General features: G+C 42.0%; 1 protein-coding gene across 4 annotated transcripts in view; it reads right to left on the bottom strand.

The window, feature by feature from the left end:
• DAW1 (dynein assembly factor with WD repeats 1) overlaps positions 1-15,457 on the bottom strand; it is a 52,796-nt gene that overhangs the window by 12,371 nt on the left and 24,968 nt on the right. For all 4 annotated transcript variants that reach the window (XM_075937620.1, XM_075937618.1, XM_006119885.4 and 1 more), the window contains 3 exons: positions 14,049-14,148; positions 9,053-9,160; positions 7,768-7,874 (listed from right to left, as the gene is read on the bottom strand). In XM_075937620.1, the coding sequence (XP_075793735.1) occupies positions 7,768-7,874; positions 9,053-9,160; positions 14,049-14,148 (315 nt within the window). The remainder of the gene's footprint in view (positions 1-7,767; positions 7,875-9,052; positions 9,161-14,048; positions 14,149-15,457) is intronic.

Raw genomic sequence — 15,457 nt, 5'->3', positions numbered from 1 at the left:
ATTAGTTCTGGTTTGCTAGCCCTAATGTTCATAGTCAGATTTTAAGTTAGATTTAATATTGCAACCATTTTGTTTGGCTCACCTAGGGTTGCCATATGGTTTCAACAAAAATACTGGACACACATGACATTACATCACAATCTACATTACATCTTATTTAGAAAATACCAGACATTTATATTTTCTCATTTATATTTTCTTAATTTGTTTCCTGAACAAAGAGCTCAAATACTAGACTGTCCGGTTCAAAACCAGACACCTGGCAACTCTAGGCTCACCTTGTATGGTAAGCCTTACTATCTAAATATAACTTCCATTGTTAAGGTGGTTGCTTTTCTCTCTTTTCCTCTCTGTCTCCTCCTCAGGGATGTTGTTTTGGTTACCTCATTCACTCTACAACAATGCTCCTTGCACCTAAGCTAAAGATCTCTGTATTGCCCAAAAATCCTGTGGGGTTTGCTCAGCAAGTAGGTTACTAGCATAACTGTTGTGGTGTGGAAGTGGGGAGAGGGAGATGCTGAATCTGAGGTATATGAGAGTGACAGCTTAAAGTGTTATTTAACCCAGCCCACTGAACCCAAGAGTACATGAGGGTCCAGCCTACTGAGTCCGGGGATATATAAGGGGTCAGCTTGTGAGTGCTGATTTACCAGTCCTCTCAAATGTGCTCTGGCAGTGGGTGTGAGTGTGCGTGTTCATCGGATTCTAAGGTGGGAAGAACCCAGCCCTGAGGAACCTAGTTCCTGTAGGAGAGCTCCACTAGGAAAGAACTGGCAGAAGGGAGAAGTAAAGCTCCATATGAGAACACAAGTTACACAAGCAGCACACTGATAGAATTATTAACCTCCCCCATATGAGTAACCCTAATAAATGAGTATACCCCAGAGTAACGGACAAAACTGGTAATAATTTAGATTCTGTTCTTATTAAATGGACAACTATTATAGTGGCTCAAAACATGTTAAGTGCAGCACTCATTATTTAATCAAATACATAAAACTGGCAGCACTAGTTATCTATTAAACAGCACTGTTGAATTTTGAGCTGACTAATTAGTCATCAATGCCCATTCTAGATTAATGGGGGCTATAAAGCACTAAGTCCTGGAATAGATTTATCGATAAATATATTAGAGTGGCTGTAAATTAAGAGATATATCACATTATTGTTAATAGAAAACAGCTACAGATTTAACAACAAATCAAGTTAATGCCCAGACAAGCAAAAAAATTATCCAAGTAATTCAGAATACTGTACTCATTTTTTAAAAAATGATTAGACAAAAAATAGGCCTAAATGAAAGGTTCACAATAGCAAATCTTCGGAGTAATTGAATCACATTTTGTTTACTACAACAAAAGAAACCTATTATATTGGTGTCTCTGTAATAGATTACTCTATTTATTTCCTAATTATGCATTTCCTGTTTTGTTGTGATTATGCTGACCTTTTTATAATAACTAAATGGTGGTAAGTACTTTGGTTTTGTGAACATCATTTGTACTATTTGTACTATTGTTATTTTATTATGCAGCATCCAAAAATCCCAATCCCTCTCTTTACAAACACAGAGGAGAATGGTCATTGCTGCAAACTGCTTTATACATATCCAGATGGGATGGATATGTAATACATCAATATACTAGATTCATAAATAGCAGAATGTTTGAACATATTTAACATAAACAGTAATTGGTCAGTAATTCAATTAGGAAATATCTATATAATAATCAGAGTTGGAGAAATACCACGAAAAAAAAATGTCTTTCAAATTTATAAACAGTTAAGCTTCACTCATGGACTAGCCTACTTTGTGCTCATCTTCTATGAAAATTAGAGCATCATTTACTGCGCAAATGCTCATGGACAGTTCATTTTAAGCTTGGATGCTCAAGTATTCACACCAAGAAATGGTATATTTTTGTATGATTATTAACATAGCAGTTGCACAATGATTTCATAGTCCCTCACTAAACTCCAGTTACAGATAGTTATATAAGCCAACAAATTTCTCACTGTACCCTTCTCCGGTAAGTCTAGCTGGCTGAAATGTTTTTGCATTGAAACTCTTTTGATGAAAAATGGGTTTGCATTTTTTCCACAAAAAATGAAAACTTTTTCAGTAAAAAACCTTTAAGTTTTCCTAAGGACTTTCATTTTCAGAACAAAATTTCAGCTTTTGTTTTTAAAAAATATTTTTAACCAAAATAGTAATTTTTATTTTGGTTTAAATTTTTGTTAGAAAGCCTGTATTAAAAAACAAAAAAGCTTTGAAATTTCTCATAAGAAATATTTCGCATTTTTCAACTCACTTTAAGCAGGACAATGCACACAAGTACATGTGTCTGACTATGATGAGAGAAAAATAATTTAATTACAATTTTTATTTTTTTCCTAGGACTCTTTCCATGGAAAAGGGCTATGGAGACCAATAATACTGGTTTAACATTTTCTAAAGCTCCCTAATCCTGTTTATCTGCTGTGGCTCTTTTAGGGATTCAACATACTAGTTCTGTCATCAAATTTTCCTCAGGATAATAAAACATACCCATTTCATCGGTTAGCAGGAACAATACCATGCAATATTTGGACTAATTACAACTAGGCCACACAACTGAAATTTAGAATACCAAGTATCAAATACAGTCATTCATCATCACCCTTACAATAAAAACCAAAAAATATACAAAAAAATCCAGAGCATATTGAAATAAAATAGCTTTGAGGAAACTGTGATCTATTTATGGCTCTTCCTCATGCACAAAAAAGGTAAAACTGGGTGAATTCATTGTTTCGCAGTGAATTATTAGCTCAGCATTAACAGTAGTCTAAATTAGGGATGTAAAGTATATGATTAACTGGTAAGCTTGTGCTTATCAGTTAATCTTCTTGACTACTTGAATTACCCCTCCCCCCCATGTGCCTCTGTATCAGAGCAGCCTTTGTTTGCAGCAAGCTTGGGCCCACTATGGACAGAGGCTGGTCCCCAGCAGCTCTTCCCCTGCTGCCGGACCAACCTCTGTCCACGGCATAGGACATAGGATGCTCCATGGGAGATGGGCCAGCCTCTGTACACAGGACTCTCAGACTCCTGCGGACAGGGGCTGCTGCCACCCCATACTGCTACCTCTGTATCTGAAGCAGCAGCATGGGGCGGCAGGCAGCCGGTCCATAAGGGGAGCTGATTTTTTTAAAATGGCTCGCCTCTCAGACGGGCTCCCACCTGCCACCCTGCACTGTTTCCTTTGATACAGAAGCAGCAGTGCGGTAGGGAAGGGGGTCCCTGCGAGTGAGGAGAGGAGTGCACTCGCTGCCAGCCCCAGCCCCAGGGACGATCAAATAATCGTGTAACGGACAAAATTTTGTGCAGTTTTATGATTTTTAATTACCTAACATTTAATATCCCAAGTCTAAATGTGTGTGTCTGTCCCCCTTTAAATAGCACACATATGCATCACTGCCTTCTACCACATAAAATATCAGACCTAGACAGGAAGGTATGACTGTATTGCCTTCTAGTGACTGTAACCCACACAAAATAAACTAATAAACCATTACTAACACAAGAAGCTCTAGTGAACGCTGCCAGCTGCTGCTGCTACCTCTAAACTAAAGCATGTGTGATCATGCTCCAGTGCTTGCAGTACTCATGGGAAATAAGTTATAAATCTACTACACACACTGGTGAATGTTTCACCAATTATCACTAGCCTAATAAATTATACATCAGTCACTTCTGAGCTATTTCACTTAGCAGTTTCAACTCCACTTCTGTAGCTACTGTCTGCCAATGTTATTCCACAATATCAACACAATGTTAATAATTACCCTTGTACGTCTAGGAGGACTGCATGTTTTTCAGACATGAGCGCAGTCAGTAAGCTTACAAGTGGCTTACAGCCTAGGGAACATTTTCAAGCATTTATCTTTCACATTTTTTAATTCTTTCTGCACTGCCAATTACCAGAACTATTGATGTTTAAACCAGAGCTTCCTCCTTCATAGTCCATCTCCTGCTATTTGATCCTGAAGTGAAGTCACAATGCTGAATCTGTAACATCTCAATCATTTCTGTTGAAAAAGAATGCAACATTAAAAACCTAAGACTGACTTCACTGCAGGATCAAAAGAGAAGCTGGAAGAAAACTGAACCCAATAACATTACTTTCAAAGGGCCCAATCTGGTGATATGTTAAGTGCCTCTGAGCCTGAGGCACTAAGGCTCAACTCTTATTATTGGGAGCAGAGGGTGCTCTGCACTTTGCAGGGTCAGGCTTTAAATGATCTAGTTAGATGCAGATTATTTTTCTCTCCTAGTAGAGATGAAATGGCATTTGTGGTCATGATGTTTCGTTATCATTTTTGGGTATGTCTATACTACAGCGTTAATTCAAGTTAACTTAATTCAAAATAGTTAATGCGAATTAAACTGATTCAAAATAACTCATCTATACACAAAACCTATTTTGAAATAGCGTTTTGCTATTTCGAAATAGTGCGTCCACACTGAGTTGACTCTGAACCAAAGATAAGGCTGGCCAGAACCAGTGCCGGTAGGGCATCAGGTTAGGACTTGGTGTGTGGGGCTGCTGCTTAAGGCTAACTGAGCTCCATGCTTAAAGGGACCCTACCCCTGCCCTGGACAGACACTTTCTGCAGGCTGCCATCCTGGAAGTCCATTGGGGGACTGTCAGGATCCAGGAGGCCCTGCAGGAGAGCGTCCACCCCAAGGAACCCTCAGAGCCACCCCGGTCCTCCCCACCGGGGGCTCAAGCACCATTCCTTCCTCATGTCCTTCCACTTACCCTTCCCTAGCCCTCCTTCCTGATGTCAAACAAGACACGTATGTTCAAAAATAGAAACTGGGTTTATTGAACAAAACTGGGGGGGATGAACCTCTGGGGAGACTGGGAAAAGGAGGTGGGAGAGGGAAAGAGAGAGGGTGGGAGAGGGGAGGGGCAAACCTGGGAGGAGGGAGCTGGAAGGGGGAAGCAAGGGGAAGAAGGTGGAGGGGAAGTTCAGGGCCCAGGGTTGGGGATCTTGCTGGACCAACTTAATTTTCATGCAAACCTACTCCTGGGTTCGTATGTGGCCTTTGGTGACCAGGCTGGCAGCTATCCTGCCATAAGTAGCCGCATTGCTCTGTCTAGTGTGGAGAACATGGACGTTGCGGGCATCCCCCCAAACCTGAATAAGGTCCATGATCTTCACCCTGGACCAGAAAGGCACCCGCCTTCTCCAGCCCCTATCAGGCTCCTGGGGAGCGGTGGAGGGCTGGCTGCCAGTGGCTTGCTGGCTCATGTTTTGGGGACACTGGGTTAGGGGCCCCGGTGGCCACTGCTGCCTCTGGGCTGGCAGTCTTAGAGCTGGCACAGGCACTGTGGCCAGAGTCTACCCCTTTAATGGCTCTGGGGCTAGGGGAGAGGAGAGTAAGTTTTCCTGGTTGTGCCCAGAGTGGCCACCAGGGCTCCTTGGGAAGGGCTGGAGGCCCGCTATTTCGAATTAAGTTTCTACACAGCACTTCATTCAAACTAACTATTTCTCAGTACTCCTCTCAGAATGAGGTTTACCAAATTCAAATTAAGTGTGCCGCTGTTTCGAATTAATTTCGAAATAGCTGTTTGCATGTATAGATGCTATTAAAGTTAATTTGAAATAACAGCTGTTACTTCGAATTAACTTTGCAGTATAGACATACCCTTTGTTACTTCAACCATATCCATGTAATGTGCTCATTCTCCCTTCATTTTAGTACAGGCAGTACAAGATAGGGACTGTAGGTTTGTTCTTAAGTTGAATTTGTACGTAACTCGGAACTGGCGTCCAGATTCAGCCGCTGCTGAAACTGACCAGCAGCTGACTACAGGAAGCCCGAGGCAGAGTTTCTCTGCCCTGGGCTTCCTGGAATCAGCCACTGATCAGTTTCAACAGCAGCTGAATCTGGACGCCTGGGACAGAGCAGCTGGGGCGCTGCCGGATAGGGCCCCGCAGCGCCGCACCACGGCACTGCGGGGACCAACCCAGCAGCAACCCAGCTGCTCTACCCCAGGTGTCCCCAAGTCAGCTGCTGCTGAAACTGATCAGCGGCTGATTCCAGGAAGCCCAGGGCAGAGCAACTCTGCCTCGGGCTTCCTGTAGTCAGCCGCTGGTCAGTTTCAGCAGCAGCTGACTTGGGGACGCCTGGGGCAGAGCAGCTGGGGTGCTGCTGGGTTGGTCCCGCAGCGCCGCTCCTCGGCGCTACTGGACCAACCCGGCAGCACCCCAGCTGCTCTGCCTCAGGAGTCCTGATTCAGCCGCTGCTGAAACTGACCAGCAGCGGCTGAATCAGGACGCCTGGGGCAGAGCAGGTGGGGTGCTGCTGGGTTGGTCCAGTAGCGCCGAGGAGCGGCGCTGCGGGACCGACCCAGCAGCACCCCAGCTGCTCTACCACAGGCATCCGCGAGAAAAGCCTGGTCTGCTGGGAGGGGGGTCGCACTAGCTGCCCCCCCCCCCAGCAGACCAGGGAGACGTGGACGGCGGGACCAAGACGCGCCAAGGTCCCGCCGCCCGGGTCCTCCGCGGCTTTGCTCCGCGTCTCCCTGGTCTGCTTGGGGCCCCCTAGCAGACCAGGGAGACACGGAGCAAAGCCGCGGAGGACCCAGGCGGCGGGACCGTGGCGTGTTTGGGCGGTCCCGCTGCCCGCGTCCTCCACGGTTTTGCTCCGCGTCTCCCTGGTCTGCTAGGGCCCCCCCCCCAGCAGACCAGGGAGACGCAGAGCAGCTTTTCTCGCCCCGGAGGCCGTGGGTGGTGGGACCACGGCACGTCTGGGTGGTCCCGCCGCCCACGTCCTCCAGGGCAAGAAAAGCCCCATTCGTAAGTACGGATCCAACGTAAGTCGGATCTGCGTAACCCGGGGACTGCCTGTAATTCCAAAGCATGCTAATTTTAGAGGTATTCCATCTAATTTCGTGGCGAAAGAAACCTCCCATTAAAATGAAATGGAATTTTTACCTTAACAAGAAAGCCAGCTTTATCAATAATCTGGACAAATGATTTATAATGTTATTTATACGAGTCCTCTGCTCAAAAAACAGGAGGACCTCTGAGAACAATATTAACCAGCCAGCATTTAGCCTTTCTTAATTAAATTACACAAACACTGCAGCCATTATTAAATGAAGGAGTGACCCTCTTTAATGGCATGATAATCCTAAAATATTGAACTCTGTAGTTAGAAGGCCAAATTTCCCTTTTCCTTAACTGGCCTTGAAATTCAACACGCCTACACTGGCGTAAAACCAGAGTGAGAAGTAAAACACTCTATCTATTTATTAAGGAGAAACTTGCAAGACTGACTACTCATAATTTAACATACCCTAAAAACACCTTTCTTTTTTTAAAATTTGTCTCTTGTTTCTATAAAATGTAGCAATTTTCCAAACCAAGTGCTTCCACACAGATTGCATTTTCCTGTTTGAACGATTAATTAATTACAAACATAGAGCCCTTTCGCTCTGCCTACATGGCTCATTTCTTGTAATAGGTTGAGTTTTAAAAATATATGCCTCTCATACACTAAAGCATTAGGAGAGCAAGTTTCTTTCATATTTCAGTACTCTGACTGCTCAGAAGAACAAAGGTCACAGGAGAAACAAAGCAAAGATAAGGTGAGGCATGCCTAAAACCAAAGCCCAGTTGTAAAGTCAAGAATTTGTAAGCCTTGACAGTGCCCCTTGAAGAGGTCATTAAAATACACAGTACAAAACCACTTTATGAATGCTTTAGTACCTGCCAGTGCCAACATCCCACACTGCAACTGTATGATCAAAGGAGCCAGTGATGATCCTATCTCCTGTGGTATTAAATGACAATGCAATAATTTCTGCTGAGTGCCCCTAAGAAAAAAATGACAAAAAGATATTTCAGAATATAAATGAGACATTTCCTTGGAGGTTGTCCAATACCTAATTTATACAGTGGGAATACAAAATCACATAAGTGATTGTTTCAATTAGGCCAGATAGTCCACCTTCTTCACAATGTAGTAAATGTTCTTGGTTTTTGTTTAGACTTGCATAACTGCTCACACTACAACAGCATTTAATATCATAAGTACTAGCAAACAGTACTAGCAAATAGAATACTGGAAACAATCCTGCAATGACATGGGGATGAATTAGAATTCTGATCTAATAGATTTATTTCATATCAAATTTCTATGGAAGAGTAGTTATTAATTATTAAATGAAAGGATATTTTAATTACAACAAACTAAGAACCAAATTGTCATTGCCTCTTGTGTCATGGGAGAAAGGATGCAGAGCCTCCTGCACAAAGGCCAAGGACAACTAACTGCAGTCTCTACTTCTCCCTTTCTGTATCTCCTCCTCCCTTTCTCCCATGTTTCTGTTCAAAAGAGGCAAAGAAGGCTGGGGAGGAGAAAGTGAATTATCTACTCCACAGTCCAGGAATCCTGAAGGAGGCAGTCTGCATATTGCCCCTTACTTAGTCTTTGTTCAAGGGATGATGATGCAACTTTAAACTTTTTAGGCAGAAATATTTAAACAGTGGAATCCTAGCAAGCCAAATACAGAGAATAGAAATTAGACTGCACATGCACTTTGTGACTTGACTGAATACTCTACATATATCTTGCAGGAGATGAATGGTGCAGCTAAGAGGAACATTTAGAGCTATAATCGTAAGCATTAACATTTTTGAAGTTACTTTATATTAGCTTTCAGAGTTCCACAGGAATTACAGTTCAGTACTTATAATGATAAACCATGTTAATAATAACAGCAATATTGTCTGGCCTAGGAAAGCAGTGACATTGAATTGGAAAAATCTGACATTTGATTAAACCAGTTTTTATGACTTTTAATAAAGTAGCATAGTTTTCGTACTCGGTTTATGTTTTGTTAACTAGTCACTAAGTGACTCAGTAATAGAAATTATTTGCCAGCAAATAGTGAAATAGATGATTAAGAAGTCTACTTATATCCCCATCTAACTTGATTAGGGACTAAAAAGGCACCAAACACCTTAAAAACAATAAAGAATGCAAACATACAGTTAGCACAACCACTTCTTCTCCATTCTGGATATCCCATAGTTTGGCTGTCGTATCCATGCTTCCAGTTGCTATTAGAGTGCTTTGAAGATTAAATGATAAACAAACCTATGACACAGAGTGGGAAACAATAAACTTCCTATGATTTCTTTTAAATGAACTGGCTCAGAGTCAGCATTTGAAAACATAGCAATAGTTCAACTTAACAGTTTGTGACCTATAAATACAGCCATGGCATTTTAATAATATGGTGACAGCTGCAGTGCCCTCTAGAGATTTTGTTAGAAAAGCAACAAATCCTTACCATAAAAGCTTCGGGGGACAGATTATTGGACTGAACTAACTGGTTGCTTTATAAACAACTGTGTGTGTTACAAAGGCTTATTGCAACTTATACCAAGCCAATATTCAAACAGGCTTTTTACATACAGCTTCATATTTTTATTACAGGTATATATTTGAGCAAAAATGCAACAAAGTCCCTAACTCAGTTCTCATATTAATGACTAAGGAAGCCAGCTTCCAGACTTTGGTAATTATATGATATGATTGTTCTACTAATGAGGAACAAAAATATCTTTGGAAAAAAGAAAACATTTGCTGGGAACTTAGTTGCATTTTCAATTATGATATTCCATTTTTCATTTTTGAACAAAGCTACATAGCATAGACTTGAAGGCAGCAGTTCATGTATAACAAACCTCTCTCTTTTAGAAATTATTTAAGGTTATGGGTCTGATATTAAGAAACAGCATTTAATTTTGAAGGCATAACTTCTATCAATTATTAGCAGACACAATTCATTGCACTTCGGGCCTGATGCAACTGCCACTGAAGACAGCAGAAACTGATCAAGCCCAAAGATATGTAATTATCTGACTTGAAATCACAAAACTGGTGGAGAAGTTGAGGCCCTTTTAAATATCAGGTCATTCATGCTAAGAGAAGTAATTTCAAAATGCCCAAAGAACAAACAAAACACTGCAAGACATCCAATGCTACTATACATTGATGCAAAGCAGCAACTTGCTGGTTTGTTCCAGTAAAAATATAAGAATCAAAAAGAAAATTCACACTCCAGAAAAACAAGAGTATTATTTCTAAAATGTAAACAAATTATGGGAGAAATCATAACACGTCATCAATTAAACATATTAATTTTTAATAGTAAAAAATAATTCTTAACATTTGGCAAGAGGAAGACTGAAACCAATTAGAGCTAAAAATAGATTTTTTAAATTATATTCTGCTAATTGGATACGGTGTTTTGTTCTGTTTCTTGATGATATGCCTTTTTGCAAATGGTCAAATAGTTTGAGCAATGTGGGTCAGTACAGGAGTAAAATAGCCTCTGTTGCAAGTTCACAGAGGCTCTACAGACCTTTCAGAATATATAGCTATACATGGAAATTGTGTTAATTTCAAAGGTATAAGAAATGCTCCCCAATAGGAGACATTACAAACGTCAAGCAGTCCATTCATGATGTATGTTAATCCAGTTCACTGAAATAATGGGACAAAGGGCACAAATATTCATTCAGGGAGAAATTATGTTCAAGGGCAAGATCACTCTGATAAAGAATGCCATACTGTCATCCAGAGAGAAAAACAAAAGTAAATCCACATCTGAGCAGATTTCCCTCAGGCTATGTATACACTTGATCTTGATCAATAAAAGTTTGTCATTCATGGGTGATTAAACCCTCTCCTGTCCCCACACCCCATGAACTAAAAGTGTGAATGCTGTTTTGCCCACAGGAGCACACTCCTACTGACAAAATGGAAGCCACTTGTGGGGGTACAAGTATTTTGTCGGCAAAAGTGATGACAAATGGCATTCGCACATGCTGATTTTAGTGACAGGACTGTATCAATAGAGATTTGTCACTAAAAGTTGCATAGTGTAAACATATACTAAGTCTCTTCAACAATCACCACTTTCTGGCCAACAAGGCCAGACCTGCCCCCCTCATCCTGAGATATAGCCCCATACCTTCTCCAGACACCGAACCAACAGTGGCTTAGTTTTGTGGAGAGGTTTTTTATGACAAAATTCATTCTTAGACCAGGCAGGAGCTAATCTGTCTCCCCACTAGGAAATTGATATAGCTAGAGAGACAAAGGGAAGACCAACAGGCTCAGTACAGACAATAAAAGAGTACAAGAAAAGATGAGAAAAAATACATGGATAATGAATGGTGTACAGTATGTGGATCAAAAACTTCCGTTCTCCCTGTCTCATAGTACAAGAGAACATTCAATGAAACTAAGAAGAGACAAATTCAAAACTGATAAAGACATATTCTTACACGATTCATAATTAGACCATGAAACTCATTTTCACAGAGTATTGTGTAAGCCAAGAATTTAGCAAGATTCTAAGAGCAATGGGACATTTATATGGATATCAAAACGATCTCCCAAACCTATAGTAGTAAATATATTTTAAACAAAAGTTTTAGGTTGATTTTAGCCAACCTTTGAATCACAGAGGTTAAGAGGAGACTTCAATGAGGGCCAGATTATCCCAAATCTACCTATCACTGGGTTGCCTGCATCTTCCTCTTAAGTACAGGCAGTCCCCGGGTTACGTACAAGATAGGGACTGTAGGTTTGTTCTTAAGTTGAATCTGTATGTAAGTCGGAACTGGCATCCAGATTCAGCCGCTGCTGAAACTGACCAGCGGCTGACTTAGCTCTGCCCCGGGTTTCCTGGAATCAGCCGCTGATCAGTTTCAACAGGCTGAATCTGGAAGCCAGTTCTTACATACAGATTCAACTTAAGAACCCCAGGCGTCCCCAAGTCAGCTGCTGTTGAAACTGATCAGCATCTGATTGCAGGAAGCCCAGGGCAGAGCAATTCTGCCTCGGGCTTCCTGTAGTCAGCGCTGGTCAGTTTCAGCAGCGGCTGACTTGGGGACACCTGGGGCAGAGCAGCTTGGGTGCTGCTGGATTGCTCCAGTAGCGCCGCTTCTCGGCGCTACTGGACCAACCCAGCAGCACCCAAGCTGCTCTGCCCCAGGCGTCCTGATTCAGCCGCTGCTGAAACTGACCAGCAGTGGCTGAATCAGGACGCCTGGGGCAGAGCAGCTGGGGTGCTGCCGGGTTGGTCCAGTAGCGCCCAGAGCGGCGCTACGGGACCAACCAGCAGCGCCCCATCTGCTGTACCACAGGCGTCCGGAGCAAAGCCGCGGAACACTGGGGCAGCGGGACAGCCCAGACGCGCCGCGGCTGTCCTGCTGCCCGCGTTCTCCGCGGCTTTGCTCCCCGTCTCCCTGGTCTGCTGGTGTCCAGCAGACCAGCAGACCAGGGAGACGGGGAGCAAAGCGGAGCAAAGCCGCGGAGCACGCCGGCAGCAGGACAGCCTCGGCGCGTCTGGGCTGTCCGCTGCCCGTGTGCTCCGCGGCTTTGCTCTGCTTTGCTCCCCGTCTCCCTTATCTGTTAGTGTCCAGCAGACCAGGGAGATGGGGAGCAAAGCCACGGAACACGCCGGCAGCGGGACAGCCGCGGCGCGTCTGGGCTGTCCGCTGCCCGTGTGCTCCGCGGCTTTGCTCCCCGTCTCCCTGGTCTGGGGAGACGTGGAGCAAAGCCGCGGAGCACGCGGGCAGCGGACAGCCCAGACGCACCGCGGCTGTCCTGCTGCCGGCGTCCTCAGAGGCTTTGCTTCCCGTCTCCCTGGTCTGCTTGTCTTCAGCAGACCAGGGAGACGGGCAGCAAACCCCGTTCGTAACTGCGGATCCGATTTAAGTCGGATCCGCGTAACTAGGGGACTGCCTGTATCTGGCAGTGACCACTGTTATGATTCAGGATACTAGACTAGATAAACCATAAACTTGATGCAGTATGGTCATTCTTATGTGCTTAAAAGAAGGGTATTCCTTTGCTTTAGCACTATGCTGCAAGCTATCCTCCAAGTCTCCAGCAAACACAAGTGGGTTCTCTTAGGATCCAGTTCTCCCATTCAGCCACTGCCTCAAGAAACCCACAATTTCCATAGGGAGAAAGGCTACATACACTTGGCTCAGGTCTACACTAGGGAGTTATTTCAAAATAATAAGCAGAGCATCCACACTGCCAAGCCCATTATTTCGAAATCTGTACACCTGCTTTCCTCGGGGAATAACACTTATTTTGAAATAGAGGTTGTGTGGATGCTCTACTGCTGCTATTTCAAAATAACTACTCCCCATAGTAATTTGAAGTAATTACTCCCCAGTGTTTCAAGGTAGTGCATCCACAATAACGGAGCCTGCCTCAGACTAATTTCAAGGCTCACCCATAGTGGGCACACACTATTTCGATTTTGTTCTTTCTGGAGTTATTTTTTCAAATTTAGTTATTTCAAAATGATTTCCTAGTGTAGACATGCCCTTAGTGTAGACTAAGAAGAGAATTAACATTAATTGCAAATATCTAGGCCTTGTCTTTACTAACCACCACTATATCTATATCACTTTAGCTACGCAATGTACTTACCATAGTGTTTTGCATGTGGTAAGGTCGGTGGTAGCTGTTCTCCTGTCAACACTGGCTAATCTACTCGTCCTGATGGAGTACCGGTGTCAACAGAAGAACACTCAGAGATAGATTTAACATGTCTAAGCAGAAGTGATAAATTGATGGCTAGTGGATTGATCACTGCAGTGTCAATCCATGGTGTAATGGAGATTATCCTCTAGATACAGGTTTTTTTAAACCATATAATTTTAGCATAATGGGAGCTTGAATACAAGAGCCGAAACTCTCCTAGCACACCCTGGTAAAGAAACACCATTGTGAGACAATCTCAATTATACCAAGGTCCTAGATGAAACCAAGAACTTTTGGATAATCAAGAGAGGGTTTTTTTCCAGTGTAATTCACAAACATCAGAGGAAATGACCCTCTTATGAAGTACTAATAGTTTGGCTTATTGAGTTTTAGAAAATTGAGGCTGTACTGCATATGAAAATACAATTATATGCAAAGGTTTTAATATTTTAATATAGGCACTCACTATTTCTGCTGTGTGACCCCGAAAGGTATGATAACATTTTCCTGTTTCTACACTCCATAATTTGCAGGTCTTATCAAAAGATCCAGTGGCAATCTTGTCACTAAATGGAAAAATAGTCATTTAGAAAAAAAATAAAAATTCTTTCAAAGTCATTAGAAGGAGAAACTGAACAATTCAAAAAAATAATAGATAACATACCAAAGTAATCACCTTATGAACCAGGCTTGAAAATAGCAATATTTTGTATGACCAATTTGTGGCTGGCACTGAAAAGATTTGCAAGACTTTTGTGAATGGGCAAGGGGTAACCCTGCATTCCTTTGTTCAGCTGTGCAACACTCCACAAAGTCATTCTGTCCCATTTTCATAACGGGCAACACACAAGAATTAATGTAAGAGGAAGTATATGATGGAGTTGCTGAGTTAGTCTGAATTCCCTCAGTGAAGTCAGATTCATTCTACCAGATGCATCAGACTTTAGTCCATATGGATAAGATCAAATAACTCTACACTTTGTGGTTTTCAGTAAGAAATCACTACACTGGTCTTGGTCCCACAGGTAATAGTAATAGTGATAATAGTGCTCTTAACATACATATATAGAACATACACATATGTACTTTTAACTATAAATATATTTGATGATGGAAATAAATTCTTTCTACCTTCTTCTGTAGAGGATGGACAAAAGGATAACAGAAAAGAATGGTTTACTTTTTAGAAGCACAAATCTCTCTCAAAGAAGACAGCTAATGTAAATATCTGAAACTTCTCTCTGTATATGATGTTTTGGTGTCTCTTTACACTACCTCAACTACTAGCTCTGATCTAACCCATACAGCTACTGCATAAAATAAAAAAATTGCAGATTCACATTGGACACTGATGTAAATGCACCCTGAAGATCTCCTAAGAATTACTCACCACTTCTGACCAGTTTCTAAGTCAGATTCCTGATAATGTGTGTAGTACTAAATGGATTAACCCATTTTAAAAGGCTGGAAAAGTTGATCATTCCAACTAAAGCAACACATGTTGTCATTACCTTTTATTCTTGTTTCCTCTACAATTTAATTTAACTAATAAAGAATGAAAAATATTCAAAACTTACATCTGATCATATACATAGAGCCATGCATGGATACAAAATTTGTATCTGCATCTACATCAATATCTTCAAAAATGATCCACAGATATCCGTAATGACCTCCGTGTATGTACATACTCATGGATATAAAGAGGATATCTGCAAATCTGCAAGGTTCTAGATGCAAAATTTATATCTGCAACTGCATCCATATTTGCAAAAATTAGCAACAGATACCTGCATCCACAAATACAGATACCTGCAGATATAAAGAGAATATCTATGGATTTGCAGGGCTCTATGTATATATGTGAACAGCATC

Source organism: Pelodiscus sinensis, chromosome 10, assembly GCF_049634645.1.
Source record: "Pelodiscus sinensis isolate JC-2024 chromosome 10, ASM4963464v1, whole genome shotgun sequence".
In the NCBI taxonomy this organism is placed as follows: Eukaryota; Metazoa; Chordata; order Testudines; family Trionychidae; genus Pelodiscus; species Pelodiscus sinensis.
The sequence above is the reverse complement of the archived record's forward strand: the minus strand, read 5'-3'. Positions and strand labels throughout refer to the sequence as shown.